General features: G+C 40.7%; 2 protein-coding genes across 2 annotated transcripts in view; both read left to right on the plus strand.

The window, feature by feature from the left end:
* The first annotated feature begins 519 nt into the window (after window positions 1–519).
* Window positions 520–16,575, plus strand: c5h12orf4 (chromosome 5 C12orf4 homolog). Its single transcript, XM_041037998.1, has 14 exons — window positions 520–655; window positions 1,271–1,459; window positions 2,016–2,161; window positions 3,581–3,762; window positions 4,042–4,141; window positions 4,347–4,471; window positions 5,867–5,973; window positions 6,173–6,370; window positions 6,830–6,958; window positions 7,822–7,890; window positions 8,047–8,249; window positions 10,953–11,010; window positions 11,694–11,761; window positions 13,011–16,575. The coding sequence occupies exons 2-14, from the start codon at window positions 1,279–1,281 to the stop codon at window positions 13,101–13,103; spliced, it is 1,659 nt and encodes a 552-aa protein (XP_040893932.1). The 5' UTR covers window positions 520–655; window positions 1,271–1,278; the 3' UTR covers window positions 13,104–16,575.
* Window positions 16,576–16,855: 280 nt separating this feature from the next.
* Window positions 16,856–24,424, plus strand: part of LOC121181827 (solute carrier family 45 member 3) — a 31,227-nt gene continuing 23,658 nt past the window's right edge. The window contains exon 1 of the mRNA XM_041037997.1: window positions 16,856–16,924. The gene's annotated coding sequence lies outside the window, so the exon portion shown is untranslated. The remainder of the gene's footprint in view (window positions 16,925–24,424) is intronic.

Genomic DNA, 24,424 nt, shown 5'->3' on the forward strand with positions numbered 1-24,424 from the left:
AGTTATTTTTTTTTTATCTTCACTACAGAGATGATAGACTGATGCTCATTACTGATCAACAAGAGGCTACAAAATATTGATTTAATAATGATTGAACAGTGATATGATTATTATCTTTAACTTCAGGTTTCACTCTAATTTTCATAAAGATAATTTTCATAAAGATCCACAGTAAGTATGTAATAACAAAAAACAAACAAACAAACAAAAATCATTGTCTAAGAATATAAGCTCTCTGTGTTCCAATAAACAAGGTGATATTTTGTCGAGTAATTTAATTTAATTTAATTTTCTCGAAGTAATTCATAAACCATCCACGAACCAACCATGTTTGGCCAGCAGGGGGAGGTAGTGCCCAAGGAAAACGCTCTTTGAAATTATGCTTTGGCGTCAATAGATTCGTGGATCTATTGATCTGCGTTACACATAATATAGAACAAACTAAATAATAATTATATAATTCGTAAACTTATTAAGCTCTCAGACACATCATGGCAGTTCCGGTGACAATCGACAATATATCCATTCCGACGAAATACACGAAAGTGCTTTTGCTGTCACACTGCTACAATCTGAATCAGTCAGCTGACTGAACCAAACAGGAGCGCAGGACTGGGAACAGGAAATACATGAAATACTGTTCACTCATACCCAGGTAAGTCTGCTTCTCATAGGATTTACATGGTCATCAGAGAAATAAAAAAAAAAACGATAGCCAGCTATACATGTCCACGACAGAAGACCTCTCTTTTTATTATTTTTCGCATGGTTCCTTAACGTTAGCTGTACAGCTAGCTAACCTGGAGCTAATTCTCCCTGGATGTTAACAGGCTAAACGTAGCTGACACACAACAGTGATTACAGTCAGCTATTAAACATACTGGTTTTGGTAAATACAAAAGCACTTCTCCGCTATGACTTAGACTGGAACAAGGCAATAATGATAAAGCATTGTCACTGTGGTTCGTTGTATGCACCGTTTGTTCTCTATGGAAACCTTTTTTTTCTGTGTTGTCAGTCGGTTAACATCGGTAATTTCATAAATTTGATTTTATGACAGTGTGGAGGTGATATAGGCATGCCCATGTTGATGAAAGGCCTTGCTCTTTGCACATTTCTTCAGTTCTTTACTTAATGATAGATGATAGCCCATCAGACTGTCAGATTTTATCAAATGCGGCACAAATTTGAATATGGAGCATTATTTCTGCACAAAGGCTTATATCAATTTGCTTCCAGTCTTGTTTTACTGTTGCCCTCTGTTTTTCAGCTGTGACCATGAAGAAGAACAAAGGTAAAGCGGGCAGCACTGCTGAGAAGGAGTTTGTGTTTGAGTTCAGGTCAGGAAAACACAACTGTGTCCTCAAAGTGCCTCTTCAGTTCCCTGTTCAAGAGAACATCAGTGACCTTCATGGACGCCTGATGCTGTTACATAAAATTCCCTGCTATATTGAAAATGGTGAGATTGCTGCTCTTGGGAAAAGAAAATCAATTTGAGGACAATTTACAGAACTTGTGTATTCATGGTGTTATCTTGCTCATGGTTGCAGTTTTGCGAAGTAAAATACTTATGCTTCTTTCTTTTCTGCAGTTTTTGAAGTTGCAGATATAATATCCGTGTTTAAGTCTTAGGTCTGAATTCTAGAAACCGCATTTTATGCAGGAATGTCGGAACTAAAAGGATCATTATCATTATTATTGGTATTTGGTGCAGGACCCTCTGTTCTCAACTAACTTCTCTGTATCATCCACCTATAATTATTAATCCATACCTACACAGCTGGACAAGAAAAACCAGATTCAGTTTGTTTGAACTGAGCCTACTGAAATAATTTCTCTCCGCACGTCTTCCAGAGAAAGAGACAGTATTGCCAGCAGGCATGCTGTCAGTTTGAAATCTAAACCTGTGAAATATATCCAGCCCATTGATTTTGCACTGTACTACTTGGCTTGCACAGAAATGAAAACATTCTTTAAATGACTGGTTTTTGCTGTGTATTCATTTCTTCCCACAGAGCTAAAAACCTCACTTTCCAGCTTCATTGAGAATGAGACCGTCCTGGATTATGACAGAGAGGCAGAGCTGGCCCTGCAGAGACTCACCACTGGAGATGTAGATGTAAACCAGCTCACCAATGCCTGGACCAGGTCTTATGTGGAGGTGATAACATGTTTCACTATGTTATTGTGCTTAAAAATCAGCGTCAGTGTTTCTAATACCTGCTAAATGTATAAGCTCTCATATCGGTATCTGGAATCATGGGAGGCTCTGTGTTGTTGGTGTGGCTTCAAAATGCTGGTTTGCAATTATAATTCTGTGGTACAATGTGATTATATTATATTACTACAAGAAAGCAATAAAATGTGATTCTGCATACAAATTTCTAAAATCACGTAGGCAGATATTTCTGTGAAAAACGTCTATTAATAATGTGGACAGCACGCTTTATTCTTGGCAGGTGTTCCAGAAAGTTAATTTCAGACACTGGTTGCACAGTGCCCCTTAATCATATATCCACTCCTCCATGTTTCTGTAGTAGCACAGCAGAGTGTTTCGGAAGTGTCCTCACATGCTCCTGCTAACTTCAGGGCAGTCATGCATCATCGAAGTAATTTAAACAGAAGTAGCACAGTTCATCTGCACATTGATTATTCATGAGTTCTGGAGAAAAAAGAAATCTTGTTACATAAGCCCACATGCTGTGTTTAATGTCTCTCTTATTCATTACACTTGATTGCACTTTGATGCATTTCTTCCCAGAGATCCAATATGTGGTGGCAGTGTCACATTTTTGATAATGTAGTCATTACCTTTACATTACGGATCAATACAAAACAAACCGTCTAGTGAGAAGAAGAGTCGACCCTGTGGTTTTCTAATTAAATTAGGTATGGTCTGCTCACTGATGCACTTCTTTGAAAGTGAATGTCTCTTATTTCATGTTTGAAGACGGTCAATAAGATCATTTGGTTTTACAAGAAACCACACTGCCACTCTGCTGTCACTTGCTCAAGCATTGATAGAACAATAAAAAAAATCCGTGGCTGTCTCTGCTCATGTTGTGAAGCCCCTCTGGCCCATTGCACTCGGATATTTACGACGTGTAGGACTGGCTACCCCTCAACATTTTACTGCAGTCGCACAGAAATACACATGGAAGCTTTCCAGCGTCCATCGTGTTTGTGGCCTGAAGATTCCTGACTCTGTATAAATAGAGGAGTTTCAGATTCTGAATACTGTTCTGTCGCTTTTCTAATTATGGATCATCAACTGCCCTGGTTTATTGAGCAGAGCAAAACCTTATAAAATTTGTTGCCTTCCTTATGAGTCTTCATCTCAACCTAGTGAACATTTGTCATTTTGTTTTCATTATTTCTACTAAGTCAGCTCCCTGCTGGTCACTTTAACAAACAGCGTGTGCAGCAGCTCGTCACCCACAGTGATATATCATACATTATAGCAAACATGCAATGTGATGTGGTATTTCTTTGTCTTTTTGTCAGTCCTACAGAAATATACATTCTTGTTGCCAAATGTGATTTTAATGTAGTTGTTTTCTTTCCTCTGTCACTGTTTCAGACTACACTGGAGCATGCTCGGCCTGAAGAACCTAGTTGGGATGAGGACTTTGCCGATGTTTACCATGAGTTGATCCATTCCCCTGCTTCAGATACTCTGCTCAACCTGGAGCACAACTACTTTGTTAGCATCTCTGAGCTCATCAGCGAGAGAGACATGGAGATCAAGAAGCTTCAGGAGAGGTTGGTATCAGGGATTATTGCCCTGAATCTTAGTTGGTGTTTGGTTGATTTGATTTTGGTTGACTTAAACAACATATGTCTTTGTTATTCATGAGTTCTGTAAATAATGATGTACTTAAAGTATAAGGTGTACATATACATATACACATATACATGTATATACTGCACACATGTATGCTGTCTATACACATACACACTCATATATATGTATACAAGTGAATGGGAAAGTGGTCTCAGACTTTTGGATCCCACTGTATGTAATATATTTCTGTCTGGCAGGCAAGCAACTGAAATGGACAAGGTGATGCATGAGCTGGGGAATACTTTGAGTGACCAGGATGTAAATGCCGTGGCATCTCAGCACTTTGATGCACAGCAGGTAAAAAAAAGAAATCTGGGGGCTCTGTAGAGTGCTCCCCGTTCATGGCCAAAGTTATCATTTGATATTGACTGATATTTCAGGGGATTCACTTCGTGGGTTCTCCTTGTACAGGTTTAGATTTGGCCTGGCCTGTTCAGCCAAAATATGTGCGTTCCAGTCATATTAAGGTTCCTCAGTGTCTGATATAGTCTTTTTTAAACAGGTGCTGGAGAACAAGTGGGCCAGTGAGCTGAAGCAAGTTACTGAAATTCAAAAGCAGGAGTACCAGGAGTGGGTGATCAAACTGCACCAGGACCTGCAGAAATCCAACAACAGCAGCAAAATTAAGTGAGTTTGTCTGTACCTGTTTGTGTATCTGCTCAGAAAAAGGGGTGTGTTCACATGTTGTATGTACACTGAAGCGTAATCCATGTACGTGTACACACATCTGACACCTGAATGGGTTTTTTCAGTTCAATGACTATCCCACTAAGTCTGTGAAGCAAAAATTGTTGATTCAAGATAATGAGCACTAGAGTCAGGTGCTTAGGCGCTTACTCATGTTAGGTAGAAAAAGAAAAGCTGCAGTGCCGACACGGATGAATGAAATCTGCAGAGGCAGCCGCTCGGAGTGGGATCATTAAAAGGCAGCGACAGAGTGGCACGTCTTTATCCGCCCACAGCGTACCTTTGGCTCAGACGCCTGGGCTTGTCTAGGCTTTGAGATTTAAGTCCATCTTAAGTTTATTTGCACAGTGATTAAGCATAGAAGTAGGGTGATAATAATACTTGCACTGATAAAATAGGGTGATAAAAAGACAATAACTAGCAAGACAAGCTAAGGCACAGCTGAGTAGTACAGTTTAACAAATTGTAACAAAACCAGAATAAAATGACATAAAATAAATAAATAAAGTACTTAAATATCCCTAATGTGATCTGTGTTACTGGAAAAGTGCCTCAGACCGACTTTTCACTAACACGATCTCAGCTGCTGCAGCAGTTCTAATCCAAAACACCACATTTCTGCTGGCTTTTTGAAGCACAGGCCACATTTACATATTAATTGAAATGATTAGTTTGACTGATGCTTAGCTTTGCAGTATCAGTTATGACTGGCATCTTAGGATAAGAAGCTAACAGGGGTTAACAGTAATGTGGTACCGCAGAGTTCTGGTTTAAATTCAGATCTTACGCTCTTCCTCTGCATATATTGACTTTTGCATCAAAACACAGAAAACAGCACGACCTGTATCCTAAGAGCTTCTCAGACAATGTGCTGACCCTGCATCATTTTTATTCTTAATGATGAATATCATTATCTTGTAATGTGTGGGTGGAACTTAATACTTCTACATCAGCACTCTGAACTCTGTATAAATATGCATTTTTAGTTAAAGCTTTAAAGGAAAACTTCAAACAGAATCCAGGTTGGAATTGATTTTTTTTCCTTTCTTTTAACTGAGATTTGTATAATAAAATTGTGTACTAAATTGTTTCCCGTTTTATTGTATGTATTGTCCTAGAAGCAACAAAGAAAAAACTCTGAAATGAAAGGTGCCTTAAATGTCTCATAATGTCTTGTTGGAATCATTTCATAAAATATTAAAATATAATGTCTGTCTTTTCACTTTTTCTTGAAATGAAACTTCTTCAGGTTACTTCTGTTCTTTTCTTCAGCCTATAAAGTATGTGTTGTTTATGCTGTGTTTGATAGCTGTCTTTATGATGATTGATTTCTAGTGAGGAGATCAAGGTGCAGCCCAACCAGCTGTCAGAACTTGCAGATTCTGGGGCCAGGATGTTTGAGGAGCAGCCTCAGCTGGAGGAGAGCTTCACCATACACCTAGGTGATTGACCTCTAACATTTCTTTTTTTTCTTTGTTAGCATTTATTCATAGTTTTGCGATGGCTGACATGCCAGCACCTATATCTGTGGAACTACAATTTTTTTTAATGAAGCGTGTGATCGCTAATGGATTTTCCTGTTCAACACTCCTGGGCTTCTTTGTGTAATTTATTTATTTTTTCTTTTTTTTTTTTGACTAGGAGCACAACTGAAGACGATGCATAACCTGCGGCTGGTCCGGGCAGATGTGCTGGATTTCTGTAAACACCGGCGGCACGGCAGCAGCGGAGCAAAGCTGCGGCGGTTACAGACGGCCCTGTCCCTGTACTCCTCTTCACTCTGTGGTCTGGTGCTGTTGGTTGACAACAGGGTCAACTCCTACAGTGGCATCAAGAGAGGTCAGCGGACATGTGGAATACAATATTATGTAATGTTTTTTTCGCTTGGACAATGGATAGTGTTGTCCTGTGGAAAGATAAGACTTTATTTTGGCAGTCTTCTGTTTGGTGATCATCATTTCTACACATTTCACAATAATTCCTGCAGTGCTTTTGTTATTTTTTGGCACCAGTGAATTTTCGTTTTGGTCCTACTCATGACTCACTCTGTCTGCCACCTTTACTGGGAGAATAACTATTTATTCACAGCAAAATGTTTTGTTCAAAGACTTGGAACTCCATTCACCTTTAAGTATGTATTGTTTTTTTTTTTTTCTTAAGTAGGAGTGTGGAAGCAGAGTTAGAGAGAGATAAGCTCTGGGTAGATTTTAATTAGTGGGGCGTAAGTCTTTTGGTTTCAGAAGTGAGATGCTTTTCATGCATAATTTCATTCCTATCCTCTTTTGTGCTGACTTACAGACTTTGCAACTGTGGCGAAGGAGTGCACAGACTTCCACTTTCCCTGTCTGGAGGAGCAGCTCGAGGAGGTGCAGCAGGTGGTGCTCTATGCCAGAGCCCAGCGAAGCAGCAAGCAGAAAGACCAACCGGGTTAGACTTCTAGTTGCACTTTCTCATCGCAACCACAGCTGTAATGTACCCAGAACATTCGAGGAGGCTTAGCGAAGAGAAAGACGAGCTTTGTGGGGCTGAGGGTCACACTACTCTCATCCTGGATGTACATTTCACCAAAGAAAATTGAATGTGTAACCAGGGACCTGGCCAGACCCTACTGAATCAAACCGATTATTCTAGTCAGCCAGGATGCCTTTTTTTTGTCAGCTATGCATTATAAAAAGCTTAACTAATATTGTTATTCATGGACTTATTTAGCCGTACTACAGTGACACACATTTACATGATACAAGTGGTTGTACCCTCTTAGAGTTGTTTGTTCTCTCATTACGCAGAGTATGCTCAGTTGATCTCTAATTTACCTGATTTGTTGTTTCGAAAGACAAGAAAGGGGATCTTTATCTTTTATTTTGACACCAGAAACATGAGAGTAAAATTCAAGCTCCCTTCAACACAATGAGATGAAGGGGAGTACAACTATGCACAACTGTAACAGTACAAATACTTTGCACTGCAAGGCTTTTCACAGAGTTGGAGAATGTCAGTGACATGCCAGCAGTATGAGAGGGAGATTAAAGGGTCAGGAAATAGAAGACACTTCACTGCTAATGCGCTGACGAAAAACTGTGTCAAGATCCTTATCACAGCATAGCACAGCATAGTGGTTTGTAGAGTGGAGCTGTATATAGAAACAGTCTTGCTAGCTTACAAACCTTTCAAGGAAAGTCCAGCTGCTTTTGCCATTAAGCGTTTTTAAACAGTTTTATCACTTGTTTTGCATACTGATCGTGGTTGTAATTTTTTTTATTTTATTTTATTTTAATGTTATTTCCTTACAGAGATTCCAAGGAATGGAGGTGATGATAAGAGCAAAAATGTTGAAAGAAACCCCTCTAACATCTTACCAGGTGATAGTCATCAATATATTTTTCACACGCAAAAATGAACAGAGCTCAAATCACTGATTTATTGATCCCACGTTATTCATCAGTTTTTACACTGCACTGGTTGTGTATCATTTTTCTGTCCATGTTTTAGTTTACCTGCTTCTTCTTTTCCTCAAGGTGAGTTCTACATCTCGCGGCACTCCAACCTGTCAGAGGTCCATGTTGTCTTCCACCTGTGCGTGGACGACAACGTCCGTTCTGGAAACATCACGGCACGGGACCCGGCCATAATGGGCTTGAGAAACATCTTGAAGGTCTGCTGCACGCATGACATCACCACTGTCACCGTCCCTCTGCTGCTGGTCCATGACATGTCAGAGGTAAGAACAGCTTGGATACTGCTCACAGATGTATCATCGATGCTGTGATTCACACATTCCTTCCCTGTCAGGCTCCAAACACGCACTTTATAAAGATTATTCTAATATTGTAATCTGATAATAAAATAATTAAACCTAAATTTAGAATTTAAACATACTCTTACCCCCTGTGTTTGTCCAGAAGCTTGTGGGACTAACAAACACGCAGTGAGTTAGCTCCCACAGTCCTATCTCAGCCTTCTCCCAAACTTAACTCCCACACTTACAAGCTCATTTTTATAAAGCTCCAAATCCTGTGTAAAATGTTCAGATGATTTCTCCAAATGGTGCATTGTCCGGGAGAAAATACAGAACATAAAAAAATAATTACCTTTGTAAAAGGTAAATGTTTGAGTTGGACAGAGCAGTTGTTTGGCTACCAAACATTTGACTTGAACAGATTTGGAAAGGGTTGCAGTGTACCCATGACTGCCAAACAGCTCAGTATTTGGTGGTTTGAGTATGAATTTCAGTTGAATTTGACCTTAGGTGAGTGGAAAAGGACAGAACTGTGGGGTATCCCAGACTGGGGTGTCCCTGTTGCTCTGTGTAGTGATTCCCGAGTAGAAATTTCTGGTTTCCTAACACTTCTCAATGCTGCATGGTCTTGGGAGTTCAGGGACCAGACAACAGAACATCACCCCAGGAGCTGTTTTGGATTCAGTGTTGTTCAAGGACACCTCAGCAGGACAGATCAGCTCTTGAGCCTTCATCCTTAACCCTGCTAGCATATTCTTCTATCTGCTTTACCCTATTAGCATATTGTGAACTTCTATGTTAAGCCTAAGTAGTGTGTCATTGTGGTAGTTTGTTTCCGTGGTCCTGACGGATGGTACAGTGACACTTTCTTCTCTTTTGTTCTTCCTCTGCTTGTTTATGAACTGCATCCTTTGCTGCAGCCCGGCATGTCTGTAAATTCAGCCTACAACTTAACATTTCCCAGGTCTAAAACCAGGAGGGCAAAGCAGAGAGTTGTAAACTGTTCTGTTTACTTAGTACCTCACAGTACACCTCAGAGTGTATGTTGCCGCAGTCTGTACCCACACAGTAGGGGAGAGTACAGAGGGAGCCTTCAGTGACTGATGAACTGAGGCCGAATTAAGCAGAGTTTAGGCCAATATCCGGTCAATATAAGATGGATTTTTCTTTTATATCTGGAAATTGGAAAATCTTTTATTTGGTCTGTTGGAAATGAATATCATTGGGATTTTCTTTGAACCTGAATGGCAGCTCCTTCTTAGTTCTTAAACCGAGTAAAAATTAAATCAAAATAAACGGAGAATCCCATAAGATGGAAAGTAAATTCTCAACAAGCCTCGGTCTGGAGAGCCTTCATGCCACAACATGCCTAGTGCAGTTTTTCTTCTCATGTCTAATCAAGAGTCTTTGTTTACATAACCAAAGTCTTCTAACTTTTGAAGCCTCAGGAACCAGAGGATCTTTAATTGATAGCTTCTGGTTTCACATCAAAACTCTCCGTCTGTCATCGTCTTTTCTGTCTTGTTTTCCATTCAGTGGAGATGTTTGCCTGTTTGTACAAGCCTATTCTTGTGTTTTGGCACTAAAACAACTGGAATAGTTTGTCTATATGAACTGCAGACTGTAATAAAAATACAGCAGGGCCGTGCCTCATATTCTTATTTTTAGATGTTTTTTTTTTTAGATATGTTTTTTTGTGTTCTCCGAGAGCATTTGGAGCTTGGGGAAAAAGGAACATAGAAGAAGAAGCATTGCTCAGTGACACTTTCATACATGTTTAAAAGTTTGCGGAGAGGAAATTAAAAACAATTTAGGGAGGCAGTTTGCAGACAGCGACTCTTACACAATTCGACAACAGTGTTCATTTTTCTAGCTGTATGAAATGTGTTTTCTTGCCTCTGTTGCTTGGCAATGACCGCAGCTGCATTTAGTAACTTAGTAATAACCTGAGTGATTTTACTTTAACTTAACTCCACACCAGTACCTGCTTTAGTCATAATAAAAAAACTAAAATATATATTTTTTGTTGCTAATGGATCAAAGACCAATTGCTCAAACCTGTGTGGGTTAGCGGTTAGCAGGCGAGGCAGTTTACATGAGCCTCACTGACACCCTCCAGCTTCCAGTTCATGGATCCAGTTTGTTGACATGGGATGGGAGCAACATATTTCGCAGTAGGTGAAAGGGTGTGTGTGTGTGTGTGTGTGTTGGTGGCAGGGGTTCAACGCAAAGTCAACACAGAAAACTCAGCTCAGCAGGGGAGACACAAATAAGCAAATCACACAATCATGAGATAAATGTGGTATAATGAGTTACACAGATTTTAACGCATACAGCTCATTAAAGAAGATATGTAAATACGTTCAGTAAATAAGGGGCAATAATGTCAAACTTTTAATCAGCAAAGTGATTTACCTGTGGAGATTCAGAAAAACTTCAGGCATGTAAATTAAAAAGGGAAAGATAAAAAAAATAAAAATAATAAAAATGATAAAAACAGTACCTTATTTCCTTTTCTGATTAAAGTTGTCTTTAAAAGATAACCATGTTTTATAAAATTTAACCTTGTCCTTTTAATAATTTCTTTGCCCGTTTCATGTTTCATACTCTAGTTTTGCTGAACATTGTCTTAAACACAGCAACAAGCAAAAATAATTGTGAATAAATGTTCTCCTCTCTCTGCAGGAGATGACCATACCATGGTGTCTTAAGCGAGCTGAGCTGGTATTCAAATGTGTCAAAGGTAACATGGAAGTTTGAAATTAAGTCAAGTTAATCAGTCATTTATAAATCTATTATGCACATACAGACAGTGTTAAAACAGATTTACATTACACCTTGTATTGTGCGCATTTTGCAGTTTATTGGTGTGTTCTTACTAGATAAACAAATGTAAACAACATGACTGACGTCATGTATTTCCAGATGAAGTTGGAAAGCAGAGACCTATCAAACTTAAATTGTCCAACTATCTAAACATGCACTGGACACATCAGGACTTTTGTACATTTTCTCAAGTCAAAGAGCAAGTGATTTTTTTTTTTCAAGCTGAAATGTTCTTTCACAGAGGCAGGCGTGAGTGTGTCTACCAGCAGTACTGTAAATATGCCATAATGCAATGCAGATCAAAAAAGTAACGTGCTTTTACCGTGCCTCTGTCTTCGCCCTCAGTCAGTCTTTTTGGCCTAAATGCACGGAAAGTGTTTACCATTTCCGGACAGTTTGTCCAAAGCTCGTCTCATTCTGGAAAATGTTGAAAACCACAAACCAAAACACAAGCAGACAAGGCACGTTTGGGGAAAGTGGTTACACAAAATAATATAATTACAAAACAACTCATTACAAAATACTTCCCAGAATACACTCAACATTACAAAATTATATTTAAAAATGGATTTGTTAAAGATCGGTCTGTTTCATTTGCAGGCTTCATGATGGAGATGGCCTCTTGGGACGGAGGTATATCACGCACAGTTCAGTTTCTAGTGCCAAAGGTGAGTACAGAATGTGCTACCTTTATTTATGGTCTCACATCTTGTAGCTATGATGACACGCAATCATCCTTTGAGTAATTGCCTGCCAGCAGAGCCTTTGGTTAGATTCAACAGAAATGTACATCTAAGGCCTCACATGTACACAACATCACAAAAGGCACACCTGGTCTTGCAGCACATACCTTTGAATGTAGGCAGAGGAGAGAGACTGCATGACAAGCATGTGATAAATCATAGATTATAGAGCTTTAGGCTCTCTTGACCAGTGTTAACAGTGCTGTGATAAAAGAAAGCTCAGAGACTCATCCATATATATGTGTGATAAGCAATGGGATTAATGTGTAGCTTGCCAGCACTGAGGTGTTATCCTGAATTTACTTGGAAATCCAGGTCTAATGTTGTGTCTTAATATATGATTTAAGCAAGATGATGATGCTTTACAAGTAAAAAAAAAAAAAAAAAAGGAAAAATATTCAGCACTTGTTTCAACTTTGAAACAAGTTTTTCTGTCATATTTTCAAGTAATTGTTACCTCAGTGCTGGATGAAGCGTGACTGTTATTTTATTTCGGGCTTAGCTAGATGTTGTATACCTATAGCTTTTGTGGTTTGTCAGGAAGGCAGCTGAGCCTATAGCATGATCTCACGTTGACAGGTTAAGATGATAAAACCAGAGGCATCAAAGGACTTTGACTATATTGGTTTCCTGTCAGCTGCATGCTCAGACTCTATTCAGAATAGCACCTACTGAAACAACATTGTTTTCTTCACCTCAAAGAGATACGGCGGCTAAATATATGCCGTGGGTTTGTGTGTGGTTGACGGATGCATGTGCGACTTTGGTTTCTGCTTAAAGATTAATACTTAACATTCTTATTTGACGGGTGGCGATGCTTAGGCTGACACGGTATGTTCCCCCGTTAAAGTCACAGCTGCCGGAGCTGACATCATTTCAGCATCTTGACTACTGTTCCCTCAGCAGGAAAAAAAGACGCTGTGATGTTGAAGTGAAGGGCACTGCAGGGCTTGCTAACACCTGGCTATATACAAACAATACAGATGTATTTTTGTTTTCATGGGCACATGAAAAAATAAAGGTTTAAATGGTTCCTTTCCATTGTCACAGTGAGTGGGTGAAAGTGTGTGTACAAGATTTTTTTTTTTCCCACATTGATGCTGCAGAGACCTCAGTTCTTTGTTGCTCACTAATCCCGCCCGTCTCTTTTTTGTGTGTCTCCTTGTACTGACAGAGTATCTCAGAGGAGATGTTCTACCAGTTGAGCAACATGCTGCCTCAGATCTTCCGTGTCTCCTCCACCCTGACTCTCACCTCCAAGCACTGATGGATAGAGGTGCACCACATTGCCTCCACGTGACATTCGGACTAACAGAGACACACTCATTTTAACAGCATTGACCAGTCACATTTCACATTTCATGTTTTTTTTTTCAGTAACTGAAGATGAATAGATACAGAGATTTTGTGAAATGGTGCATAACCCCCATTCACTTTTTAAAATGGCAACAGATGGGTGAAAGTGGGGTCAGAATATTATGTTGGCATTTTTATCACCTACAGTTAGAGGTGCCAAAAGGATTTTAAATGAGAAGGGACATTTTTATGCGACTGATGAGCCTTGTTATTTTTGCACCTTTCAGAGCTACACACACCATGAGCACTTCTTACTGAAATCAGTGGCTCACACACAAAGCAGCTGCTGCAATTATTATTTCAAGCTTCCAGGGTGCGGCTCTGGTGACACAGACTTTTATGGCATCGTGACATCAGCCGCCAGTTTTCCTTCAAAGCTGCGATCTGTGACTTTCCTCACGTTTGAGCTGCAGGATAATGGAGCAGTTAGTGTTGCATCTGTGAAGTTATTTCAGTTAGCTGGTTCACACAGTGAAAATGTGACCAACCCAAGCAGATGACCTGAATGTGAAAACAAGTATTGTTTACTAAAGTGATGAAGTTGGATGGATGGAATTTGCACTGGTAGTTGGACCTGATTCTCAATAGCAGAGTTAGCAACCCATCTAAATGTGACATTTGTGGAATTATCCCCATACATTTCCATACAGATGGATATAATAACAGTATGTTCATTATAAAAATAAAAAAAATCACAGATCTCCTCTTTGGGTTTTCATGTATGAAGTCCCTGTGGACATAAATTAGCCACAATGGTTGACCACACAGTTTATCCATCATATGAGATTTAGCAGTCTAATCCCTCGGGTAATTGGCTTCATATTTGAGGGCTGGGCCTTCCAGAGAGAAGTGACATGTACTTGGCTCTACTAGTCCTAAAGACAAATGACATTCTTCTGAAATGAGCTATGTGCAGGTGTCTTTATACTGCATTGCAGTGAGTTGTAGCAGAGGATCGGTCTTTGTGTGAGCGTGTGTGCGCACGTGTGTGGTTCCTCTCCTCTACCTCTGTTAACAGCAGATGGCACTGTTCCTAAAGACAAAGATGTGAAAAGGGTGACTACACAGACGCTTACACACTTATTATAAGAGATAAAGTGTTAATGAGGGTCTTCTGCCTATTGAAATTTATCTCAAGCCATTTTAGTCTGCATTAATCATGAGCAAGTACAGCTTCAATAGTAGTCATATCTCCACTGGTTAATGTTTGTCAAACGTGTTCAGCATTTGAACCTACCAATGTTTACATTTTTATGTTTATTCCAAAAATTGCACACCACACTGATTGGATGTAAATTCCTCATGAAAGCCATCATAAGCTTGCGACAGAGTTCGAACACATTTTGATTAGGTTTTTCTTCACCCCTTTGCCAACAGTGATGCACATCCAGTGACATTTGGTTCAGCATTTTATTTACTGTTGATGGGTTATCCACAGGAATATAATCTCTCTGAAGTTAATAATCCATGTCATTCATTGGAATTACATTCCTGCACATCTAATGGTGGTCTGCAAGCCACTCCAGACAGACTGAAATCAATTCAGCTTGTCAGAAAGTTTGCCATGGCCACATTCAGTGGTTGTTATTGGGGAGACTAAAAGAGTTGGGAGTGTAGCAATCAAAGCAAGTTGCCTTCTCTTCTTTCAAGATAAACAAGATGGCCAGCTGCCCTGAGAGAGTTATGAGTTTTCTTAATAGCTCCATGTTGAAACCTGCAACTGTTTATATCACACTGCCACGCTGAGAACCCACAAAATTGTAAGAATATGTATTGCTGAGTGTTTGGGATTCTTAGGATTGGTCTCAGTGGCCTGCAGTGTTGGGTTTCCTCGGGCAGAAAGCTGAGGGTGCCGATTCAGCATGAACGTTCTCCTCGCACTCCTCTCTCAGTGCCGTGCACATGCTTGAAAATGACCAGAGCAACAAATTAATTTATCCAGAAGTTTTTCTCGAAGACTTCATACACTAAGTTACGTGTGAAGAACAAGAATCACCAGGCACCTGTTATAACCTGTTGTGACAGTGGTGAAACCAAAGGCCTACCTCAGTCAAACTAGCATGGACTGATTGGATGGGGATGTCCAGTCACTCACAGACACAGAAACCTGACCAGGGAACAGTGATCCACAGCATGAAAAGGTCTATAAATTATTCTCTTTCAAAGGTAACATTGATTCAAGCCAGTTCATGTGGAAAATCTATTATTCAATTGGAATTAAAAGACATGTTGGTGAAGGAAGATGCAGTACATGTACAGTACATATACAGTATTGTATATTTAAAATATTCTTAAAGTGTTTAATCTTTCCATCTTTCTCACAACATAAAAATAGCCAGTTGTAAATGCAAATTTTGTCCCTTGCGAAAAAGGAAAGTTTTTTTTTCTGCATACTTTTAGCCTTAGAGAGCAGAATTATTCAGTGATAATTGATTTCCTCACCTAATTTAACTTGCCTGGGATTTACACGTTTGATGAATGGGCTGCCAGCATTGACTGGCCAACAGTCTGGCTATGCGCAGAGATTAAAGGAATACTAGGAAAGAAACACTATGATTAAATATTACTTGGCAGGGTGTGTCTGTTGGCCAAATGGTTAAGGTGCGTACGTAACCCCAACATCCGTGGCTTGATCCCTCTGCGGGGGAACCTTGCTGCATGTCATACTCCTCTGTCTTCTCCAGAGCTGTCAGCTATGTAATGAACACAAAATGCCAAATAATTAAATAAATAAAAAATAAACAAACAAATAGACTTGCCTTGAGGTAGTTAGAGAAAAATGGGTATGTGAAGTCATTATGCAACCAGAATACAGAGTGTGATGGCGAGCCAAGTGAAAAGACCCAGCTTTCTGAAGCATAGAGGAATATTCTAAGATTTTGCAAAATGTCAACAGGTTGGGGTTCCGAGCATCTATCTCCCCACCTGGCACACTGCAGCTGTAATTTACATATTCATTAACCAATTAATAGGGGTTAATTTATACATTGTGGAACAGGTATGGTATGATTTCTACACAGTTATTCAGAAATAGGTATTGTTTAAAGACTAGTGGTCAGACGATGTCTGCTATTTGTGCTTCATGCAGTCATGGCACTTAAATCAACAAACTAAAAGTAAAAAGTGCGTTTTCTGGGGAGAAAATGCGGTGTGACAGCTAAGAACACAAATTTATCATTTATCATGAAGATGTAACGGTAGAAGTTGTAAAGAAGAAAAATTGCAGCCAAAAGAAAAATTACAAAAATAATAGGTTATTCCAGTGGGAGTTAGATGATGATACCTGAAAACAAACATGACTACATGAAAAGCATTTATTTTTGTACATGTAATTTGTTTATAGGCTTTTCCTCTCACGTCACACTTGCTGCTACCGGAGCTATGTTAATACTCAAAAAAATAAAAGCTTTGAAAAGAACATAGCACTGAATTCAAGCTTGTGTCGTAGTTTAGTTCAATGTTCAGTTCTTGCTAAAAAAAAATCATATTTTGTAAGTTTTTTATGGAGTTATAAATGTGTTATTTAACCAAAAAAAAAAAAAAGTGGCCATTACGACCGCTCTTTTTGTGCGTTTATTTCGAGTTGAGACCGGATGTTGTCGCTGTCATTGCAACTAGCTTAACAGCAGTTGTCATAGCTGGATGTTTGGCTCGCTCCAAGTTGAGCAACAGCGGTACGTCGGGAGCGAGCAAGTTGCTGCGTGGATTTGCCGGAGCTGCACACAACTTGAGGTGAAGTTTAAACTTAAAGAGAGTCCTTCGTTCGGATTATATATTTACGATACAGGTAGCGCACTCGTTTAGCCTTGTTTATGCGATACAGAGCTAATTCGGTACTTTGTAACTCAACGGTCGCCGTGTTGGTTGAAACTTATTCATTGACTGTGGCTGCCTTTCTGCGGCTGACCGTGTCGAAACCGCGGACGACGGGCTTAGGATCAGATCCCAAACGTCGGCGTGTACCGCCGCTCTGGTGTCTGATTCACACTGTGCCGGGGACCGTGATTTCAGCCGGGCTGAAAATGGAAGTGTGCGATTGTGTGTTGTGTGTTTGAGGCTGCGGCTGAAAGGTGTGTGGTTAGCCAGGGTCCAGCAGCATGGTGCTTTCTGGAAGTTTTTTCCACTCCGCGTCGCTGACTGCAGCTCTCACCACCGGGCTTCCCGTTCACTGATGTGGTGCCAAGTGCCATGGTGGCAATAAGTTTACAGGCTTTACCGACCGATTTAACCTGTAATGTCCGCACGGAAGCCTCCTGCTCGGTCGCTGAAAACATTTGGAACATTTGGCGCTGTGCTGGAGAGAACCCCGCTGTTTGGACACATGGATATATATATATATATATATATATATATATATATATATATATATATGGGGAGGAGGCGCTTCAGGACACCCTGTTTGGAAAGTTGCTCATCAACTCTTTGCCACTGTGTGACTGCGGCCACACTTCAGAGTCCACAATACGTTGATTCTTATTGTTTTCATGCGCTGGCCCAGTCTGTTGTAGGTTTCAGTTTTTAGTCTGAGAGCCATCTGAGCTCAGAGATGCTGAGGCAGCTGTGAACACAATTCTTGGCAAAGGAACAGCATAATGTATTGTTCATGAAGGACTTCGTCTACTGTGCCGCATGTAGGAAAGCTTAATGAGAAAGTTGTGAACCTTCAGTGCCAGTAGTTCAAGAAGAAGAATGAGCTATTGACACAATTTCCTAATCTTATTATGTGGAATTTTATTTTCCTGGATACTCTGATTACTCACTGAGTAATTGCCTTATATTCATACATAATCACTGGAAACAAGCACCAGAAGTGTATGCTAAGATTTACCAGCTGCTCGTGGTAACAGTATAGCAACTGGCAGATTTTAACACTGAATTAATCCTTGTCAAAATAATCTCTACTAATCCAGTGTTACTGTATATAAATCAAAGAGTGTAATATAGATGAGTATTATATAATTTCCATTAAATATATGAATGAATACCCTCACTGGACTGAGATACTTTGACTTGCTCAGTTAAAATATGAGAGGAAATTCTTAAAGAATTTAGTTTTTGTGACTGTTTTTTCAGGCTGTTGTGGAGAAATGTAGGCATTTTTGCATCATGGATCATTTTGCTCACATCCTTCTCATTTTTTAAAGTATTTCTAAATTGAATTTCTTTATCTAGAGACTACAATGTCGGGAATGTAAACGACATTTTCTACCAAGTAAACTTCTTTAAGTAAGCTGCAGTTCAGAGCTAAAAACTTCCATGGTTCGCTTTTTTTTTGGCTTGTATTAGAACCTTAAAGGCTCCAAACCACATTAAGAAGGGAGAGGATCAAAAGGTTAAACAGCTCTAACCCATGACAGAGGGACTTTTATTGTCACCATGACCGTGACTCTGCTAATACACAAAGACCTCTTTCCCCTCTCCATGGACCACTCAAGTGTGTTATTCATTCTACCCTAGAAAATAGACTCTTCTCTTTAGCCCTGTTGGCCCCGGCAGCTCTTCCCTTCTCAGTATTTAGTTCACTCATAACAAACCCAAAACTTCCTTTTTACCCTCGAACAATTGTACAAAACTAGTTTCCATGTGATCAAACTAGCAAGGCTGATCTCAGAGCAGTCTCATTTCAACCATTCACTCCTTTCTATGTGTTGCCCCAGGAGGGGTTTGTGCTGCTTTCTACAGAGCTCATCTGCTCCACAGTGATAGAAATGCTTCTTCACCCAGGATGCTGTGGCTAGACCAGCTGGCTGTTCTCTAACTGCTTTCTGACAGTCTAATACCCCCCCCCAAGCCAAGCGCAGGATAATCGCCCACCGTCGAGGACACCAAGCTACTTAGGCAGACTGAAGGCTTTGCAGTTTTAATCAGTCGTAGGCTGTTTATCTCCGGCTCGGAGTGCTCTCTGTGCTTTCCATGTGTACCTGGATTCCCGATGAATTACTCTCAGCTCCTAAATATGCTTTTGAAGACAGGTGGTGGATTATGCGGTGGGTGTGATTTTTTAGCTGCCTCTTCCTAATGGGGAGGGCCTGAAGGGTTCTTGAGGGGTTTTCTTTCTCTTAAGCACTGTGTCCTCTTCAAAGCATTGTGTGCTGCTGTGGCTCTGGTATCATCTGTAGCCACGAGCAATCACAGGTATGCGATACAGTGGTACAGTGGTTGTCTCTCACATCGGAGAAGCGCAGCAGACACTCGCTTCAGTGGGAAAGCTCTGTTTCATGGCTCTCGTGACAATCCTGTCTCTTTACATTGCTCTCAGGTTTTAACTTTCATATCCCAGTTTTGTAAGATTTGTCAAGTTGTGGTTCTTTCATGACCTGAACTGTGGATTTTTTTATAAACATACATATATATATATTTGCCAGTTATTGCTGTGCCTCAATTTTATGCATTATAAAAAGTAATATTTACTTTGTAGATTTTCTGTCTGCAGGAAATTAGATGAAACCTTGTCTGCACTCAAGTTGGACCAGTCGCCTTGGGGTTTCATGTAATTCGAGCTGTCGGCTTTATATTGACAGAATCCATGCTGGCTGCCTCTATTTCCTTTGTCTCTGCATGAATTCAGATTTAGCAGGAGTTCATTTGTCAGATCTGCGTGGTGTATTTTGTTGTTATCTTTAGGCAAACGTACAAACCACTTGGGCCTTGTACATTTACTGCTGAAGTGAATGTGTCCCTCAAGCGCTAATAATTGTAAAAACAGTGAGCTCATTTGTTGTAACAGGAGGAGGGGGAGAGAAGTGGTAATGGCAAAAGAAAGTTAATGGGGAAAATGTGTTAGTGTTTTGTTTTTTTTTTTCACTCTGTATGTTTTTCTCTAGAGGACAGCAGCCACCAATCAAAAGCAGCACAACACCTGCTCCAACAAAATGTGCTAAAACGCACATTATTAGACCACCATAACTCGCTAACAGCATGGGAAAGGACTGAATATTAAGCAACCTGTCTGGTTCCTGGATCTCTCATTGAGGGGAAGCAGAGGAGCTGGGAAACGTTTTTCCCAGCTCTCTGCAGGCTGCAGGGTCAAAGTCCAAACAGCTTCCCTGTAATAGTTCTCTGCAGCCAGCTGGGCCAAAGAGAAAGACCGCTTACAGGCTCCCCTAATGGGCCAAAGCGAGAAGAAAAGATGACAGCTACCCTACCACCAAGGAATGTCACCTCTGTGACATTGTTATCATTCAGCTTCTTCATTGTTTTTGACATTATGGCTTCTTTCTCACAGTTGTTGCTGGGAAATTTACCAGCCTGTTAGCTTTTATTTAAGACAAGGATTTTGGTTTTTAGAGGCATATGACTGAAACTTGACTAAAGTAATTTGTTTCACCTTGAGTTCATTCAACATTTGTGAAACATTAATCTTTTTCAAATATCGAGCAGCACGTTAACACCTCTCTCTCTCCCCGTTAGTTAAACTCGGACTCGAGTCGTCTGAGAGCATGACATGGATGGCTGAGCTTCTGTCAGCATCAGAGTCCTCATGGGACCACTGCTGGGATCACGGCTAACTTTCACTGGTGTGAGAGGTTGAAGGCGTACTCAATTCAGGCATCTAGGTTATCTGCGTTCTTTTAATATCTGGTCTGATTAAAGGCTTGAATATTCCCTATCTTCGCTTCAGTCTGGCATGAAATCGCCTCCATGCCAAAGTGTGTGGGTGCGTTGGCACCGGTTCAGTTCTCTAGTGGCCAACTGCTTTTCTCTTTAATCCTAATTTGCTGCTCTGTATTTCTGTCATTCAAACTCATTCAAATGTACTCAGAGCACAATGGGTGAAATACGAAAGTGTGCGGCAGCTTCTAAAAACAGAAACATTTAGTAAATTATGGGAACATGTAAGTGGCTCTCAGTTAGTGTGGCTGGTAAAAGTAACTGCTGATGTTTTTCTTTCCCCTGTCATTGTGAAACACAGCAGTAAACGATAGGACAGTCTGTCTTTTTGTGCACTCAGATAATTCCATTATAATCAGAGTGAAGTATTACCCTAACCATTGCAGCTCTTTATGTAAGAATCAGTATCTGAGGTTGTGTAGTTTTTGTTTGGAACTCTGAAGATGTTTTCAGACAGAACGCAGTGTGATTTTTTTTTCTTTACTCACATGAATCCACCCATAAAGAATTTACTTTTTTTTTTTTGTAAACTCATCCGAATGTTCCCATGCCTCATTTTGCAGACTGGTGATTGATTGCGAGCTCTCCTGTCTTTGCATTCACTTCATCTGTCAGAACACAACTTAAGAGTGTGGCTCCCTCCTGCGCCTTTTTGCCCCTTTTAACCCTCGCTTCACCAATGAGTTCACTCAGCATCACAAACAATCAGGGCTGTCCTTGTGTGACTTTACTCAGGCTGATACAGTACTCTGTCAGCCTGTATAGTTGCTACTGTGCCCTTTAAAGGAGAACTGATTTTGCACATCAAAGTCTGTTTCCAGGTAGTGAGGAGTATGACTGCATATATGAAAAAAAGTTGTGTGCAGCCATGTGTGGCTCCAGAGGGAGCTGTGTGAAGTCTGATAAAATGCCTCAAGCGATGTCACCTGAGTCAGTGTTTGAAAATGAAAAAAAATCTGTGGGTGTGGAGTTAGACAGAAGTCAGTTTACCTGTCCTCTGTAGGCCGCTCCTCATCTCTGCTTGAGGCTAGCAACTCAATGCTTCATTAGCTGCTACAAGCAAAACACACACAAATCCCTGACCAAACTGTCTGCAACCGAGCTGCATTGTGGGTAACCAGGTTTTGACACAGAATGCGAGGCCAGATCCTGTCTTTATCAGCTCTATCTGAGTGCATTTGACAATAACCAAGTTACGTGTTGCTAACATGGCAGCGTTCACTTCCTTTTTGCCGAGAGTTAAAAAAAAAAAACAGACCCACCAGTCTGAGTCTATTTGTGTTGTTTCACTCTCACACCCCCTCTTCTAGCCTAATTCAATTTACTGACTTTACTAAGTTCTGCCCACATGGTTCAAGTGTGGAGAGCGCTGCGTGGCATTGGAGGCAAAACAGCCTCAGGTCCAGCTCTCACGAAGGGGCGGAGGACAGACAGGAAAAGAGCCTATCGCTTTTCCGTAATTCCCCATTAATGAGCAGCACCACTTTGACAGTTTCACATGGTGAAACTGCTAAACCACAGTTAAAGTCCAGACAAGTACGGACCCTGGGGCGGGGATAACACAGGCTTGTCCTTAGACATTTTCCCATGGTGATAAGGACTTGGCCAGATGTTCGCAATACATATTCATACTCTCTCAAGTCAGAGAACCCCCAGAATGTTTGTAAAGTGGCAGATTCTGATAGAGCAAATCTGCTAAGGCGTTCAGTGTTCCAAATTATGAATGACCCTGCCACCTCCTGATAATTTCTTTCTGAAAATACCAGGAAACACCAAGCCAAGGGGACAGTGAAAGGTTTCCAACTTGGTCTAGCCCTCTTTGAAGTTTGGCTCTGTGAATGGGAAAACAGCATATTATAAGACACCACAGTGTTCTCTTTCATGTAGCAGGCTGAAAGGGATGCTATTGAGTGTTTGAGGGGGACCTTTGATATGTGAGATGCTCAATGCCTTGTGAAAGGATCAAGCTTATGATTTGAGTCAATATGTGTGTGAGTGCTTTGATGCCTCTTTCTGCCAGACCAATGTTTTGTCAGAAATGTTTCATATAGCAGACTTAGGGGATCAGCCATGATGGATCTGTCCCATGACAGTCCTAACAGCTCACATATGTGTCAAAAGGTGCCTGAAAACACCATGCATACAAAGACAAGCAGTGGAACTGCTGTTCCACCCTAGTTGGCAGCAAACAGTGTCCTATTTGTGAACTTGTTTGGGTAGTCTGACACGGAGAGTCCCATCCAAGCTTTAGAGGACATGATTAAAATGAGGGAAGAAGAGATTTGCCTTGATTACATGTTTCTTTTGTTTTCAGGCTTTTCGCTTTGTAGAGCTGGCGATTGACATTTCTTATTTTCCCAGAAGGCCCAGAGTAGCCTTCCGCCTTTTAGTCGGCATTTATGGGTTGGGCACACAAAGATAGTAATGTTGTAAAAACCCTTCCTATTGTGTAATTGTGTTTTTACGCCGCTGTTTTTTAAGTTTTTGAAGGAAAGGCTACATTATATATGATTACAATTGCACTGCAGAGCGCTTCAGGACTGTGGGCAGGGTGTTTATTAAAAATGATTTAAACGTGTTGCGTGTGCACAAGATTAAGCATATGTGGAGAGTCATGGCGTGTGTATGTGTGTGGATTCATGCCTTCCTGTGTGTGCTACTAGTTAGAAAGGGAGAGAGAGGACTTTGCCCTTTTCTTCCATCTTCACCATCTGGTTTGTGTAGCATTTGACTGAGGTGTTAATCATTGTGCCTTGCAGCCACTCCTGCTCTGACAACAGCTGGAAAAGGGAGATGGACCTGTTGATGTCCATCTGCCCTGCTGTCTGTCAGTCCTCTATGCACTGCTGTATTAACTGTATCCGTGCAGCTGGAAGGTTCATGACCTTGGTGTTTTTAGTTCCTTGAAAAACAGCTGGAACGACCTCCCCAGCCTTATTTCCTCTGTTCACAATGTCCCTCAGCACTCCACTTTCTCTTACACTGGCAGACTCTATGCTGCAGTATTTTTAAGTTGCACAGACACGGTAAAGGTTTTTCATGCTTGCCACATTTGTGTGGTTGCATTGGGCTGTGTGTCAGCCTGTATGCGCGAGATGTCTTAGAGCATTTTTTTTTTAAATGTATAGGGATGAGAGCCGGTTCCAAATGGTCCAAACCGCGGGAATTGGAATGCCTCCGAGCTTATCACTTCCTTTTCACGAATGCTGAAAGAAATTAAAGAAAGCTGAAGACAGCTCTAGTTGTAAAGCAGTATTTCCCAAACATATGCTGGCTCTACTTGGTTGTCCTGCCCAGGTAGTTTAAGACTCACTTAGGTAGATAAAATCACTCAGTTTCAACGTAATGCCTTATTTCACTCTTTCCAAGCTAACTCATTTTTGGCCACACACCTGTCTGAGTTGTGTGCACTGCAGTAACTGAGTGGGCACTAGAAGCTTCTCTGTGCACGGCTGCCTAGCTAGCATCTCCTCATAGCCTACACGTGAGGTGTTAATGGGACATCGGACAGAAAATAACCTGGGTTACACCGCCACCCCCCCCGAACTGCTTAGGTCTCTGCATGCACACCGGTCACACACAGCATGCCACCCACCACCACAAGTAAATTCTCAACCTGTG

The sequence above is a fragment of the Toxotes jaculatrix genome, chromosome 5 (genome assembly GCF_017976425.1).
Source record: "Toxotes jaculatrix isolate fToxJac2 chromosome 5, fToxJac2.pri, whole genome shotgun sequence".
NCBI classification, from domain to species: domain Eukaryota; kingdom Metazoa; phylum Chordata; class Actinopteri; family Toxotidae; genus Toxotes; species Toxotes jaculatrix.

Bases quoted from the DNA above. Each gene is read 5' to 3' on its own strand.
- c5h12orf4 (XM_041037998.1), top strand. From the start codon at position 1,279: ATGAAGAAGAACAAAGGTAAAGCGGGCAGCACTGCTGAGAAGGAGTTT. The intron at 7,891-8,046 runs GTGATAGTCATC...CTTTTCCTCAAG, and splicing joins CCCCTCTAACATCTTACCAG to GTGAGTTCTACATCTCGCGG. The intron at 11,762-13,010 runs GTGAGTACAGAA...TTGTACTGACAG, and splicing joins TTCAGTTTCTAGTGCCAAAG to AGTATCTCAGAGGAGATGTT.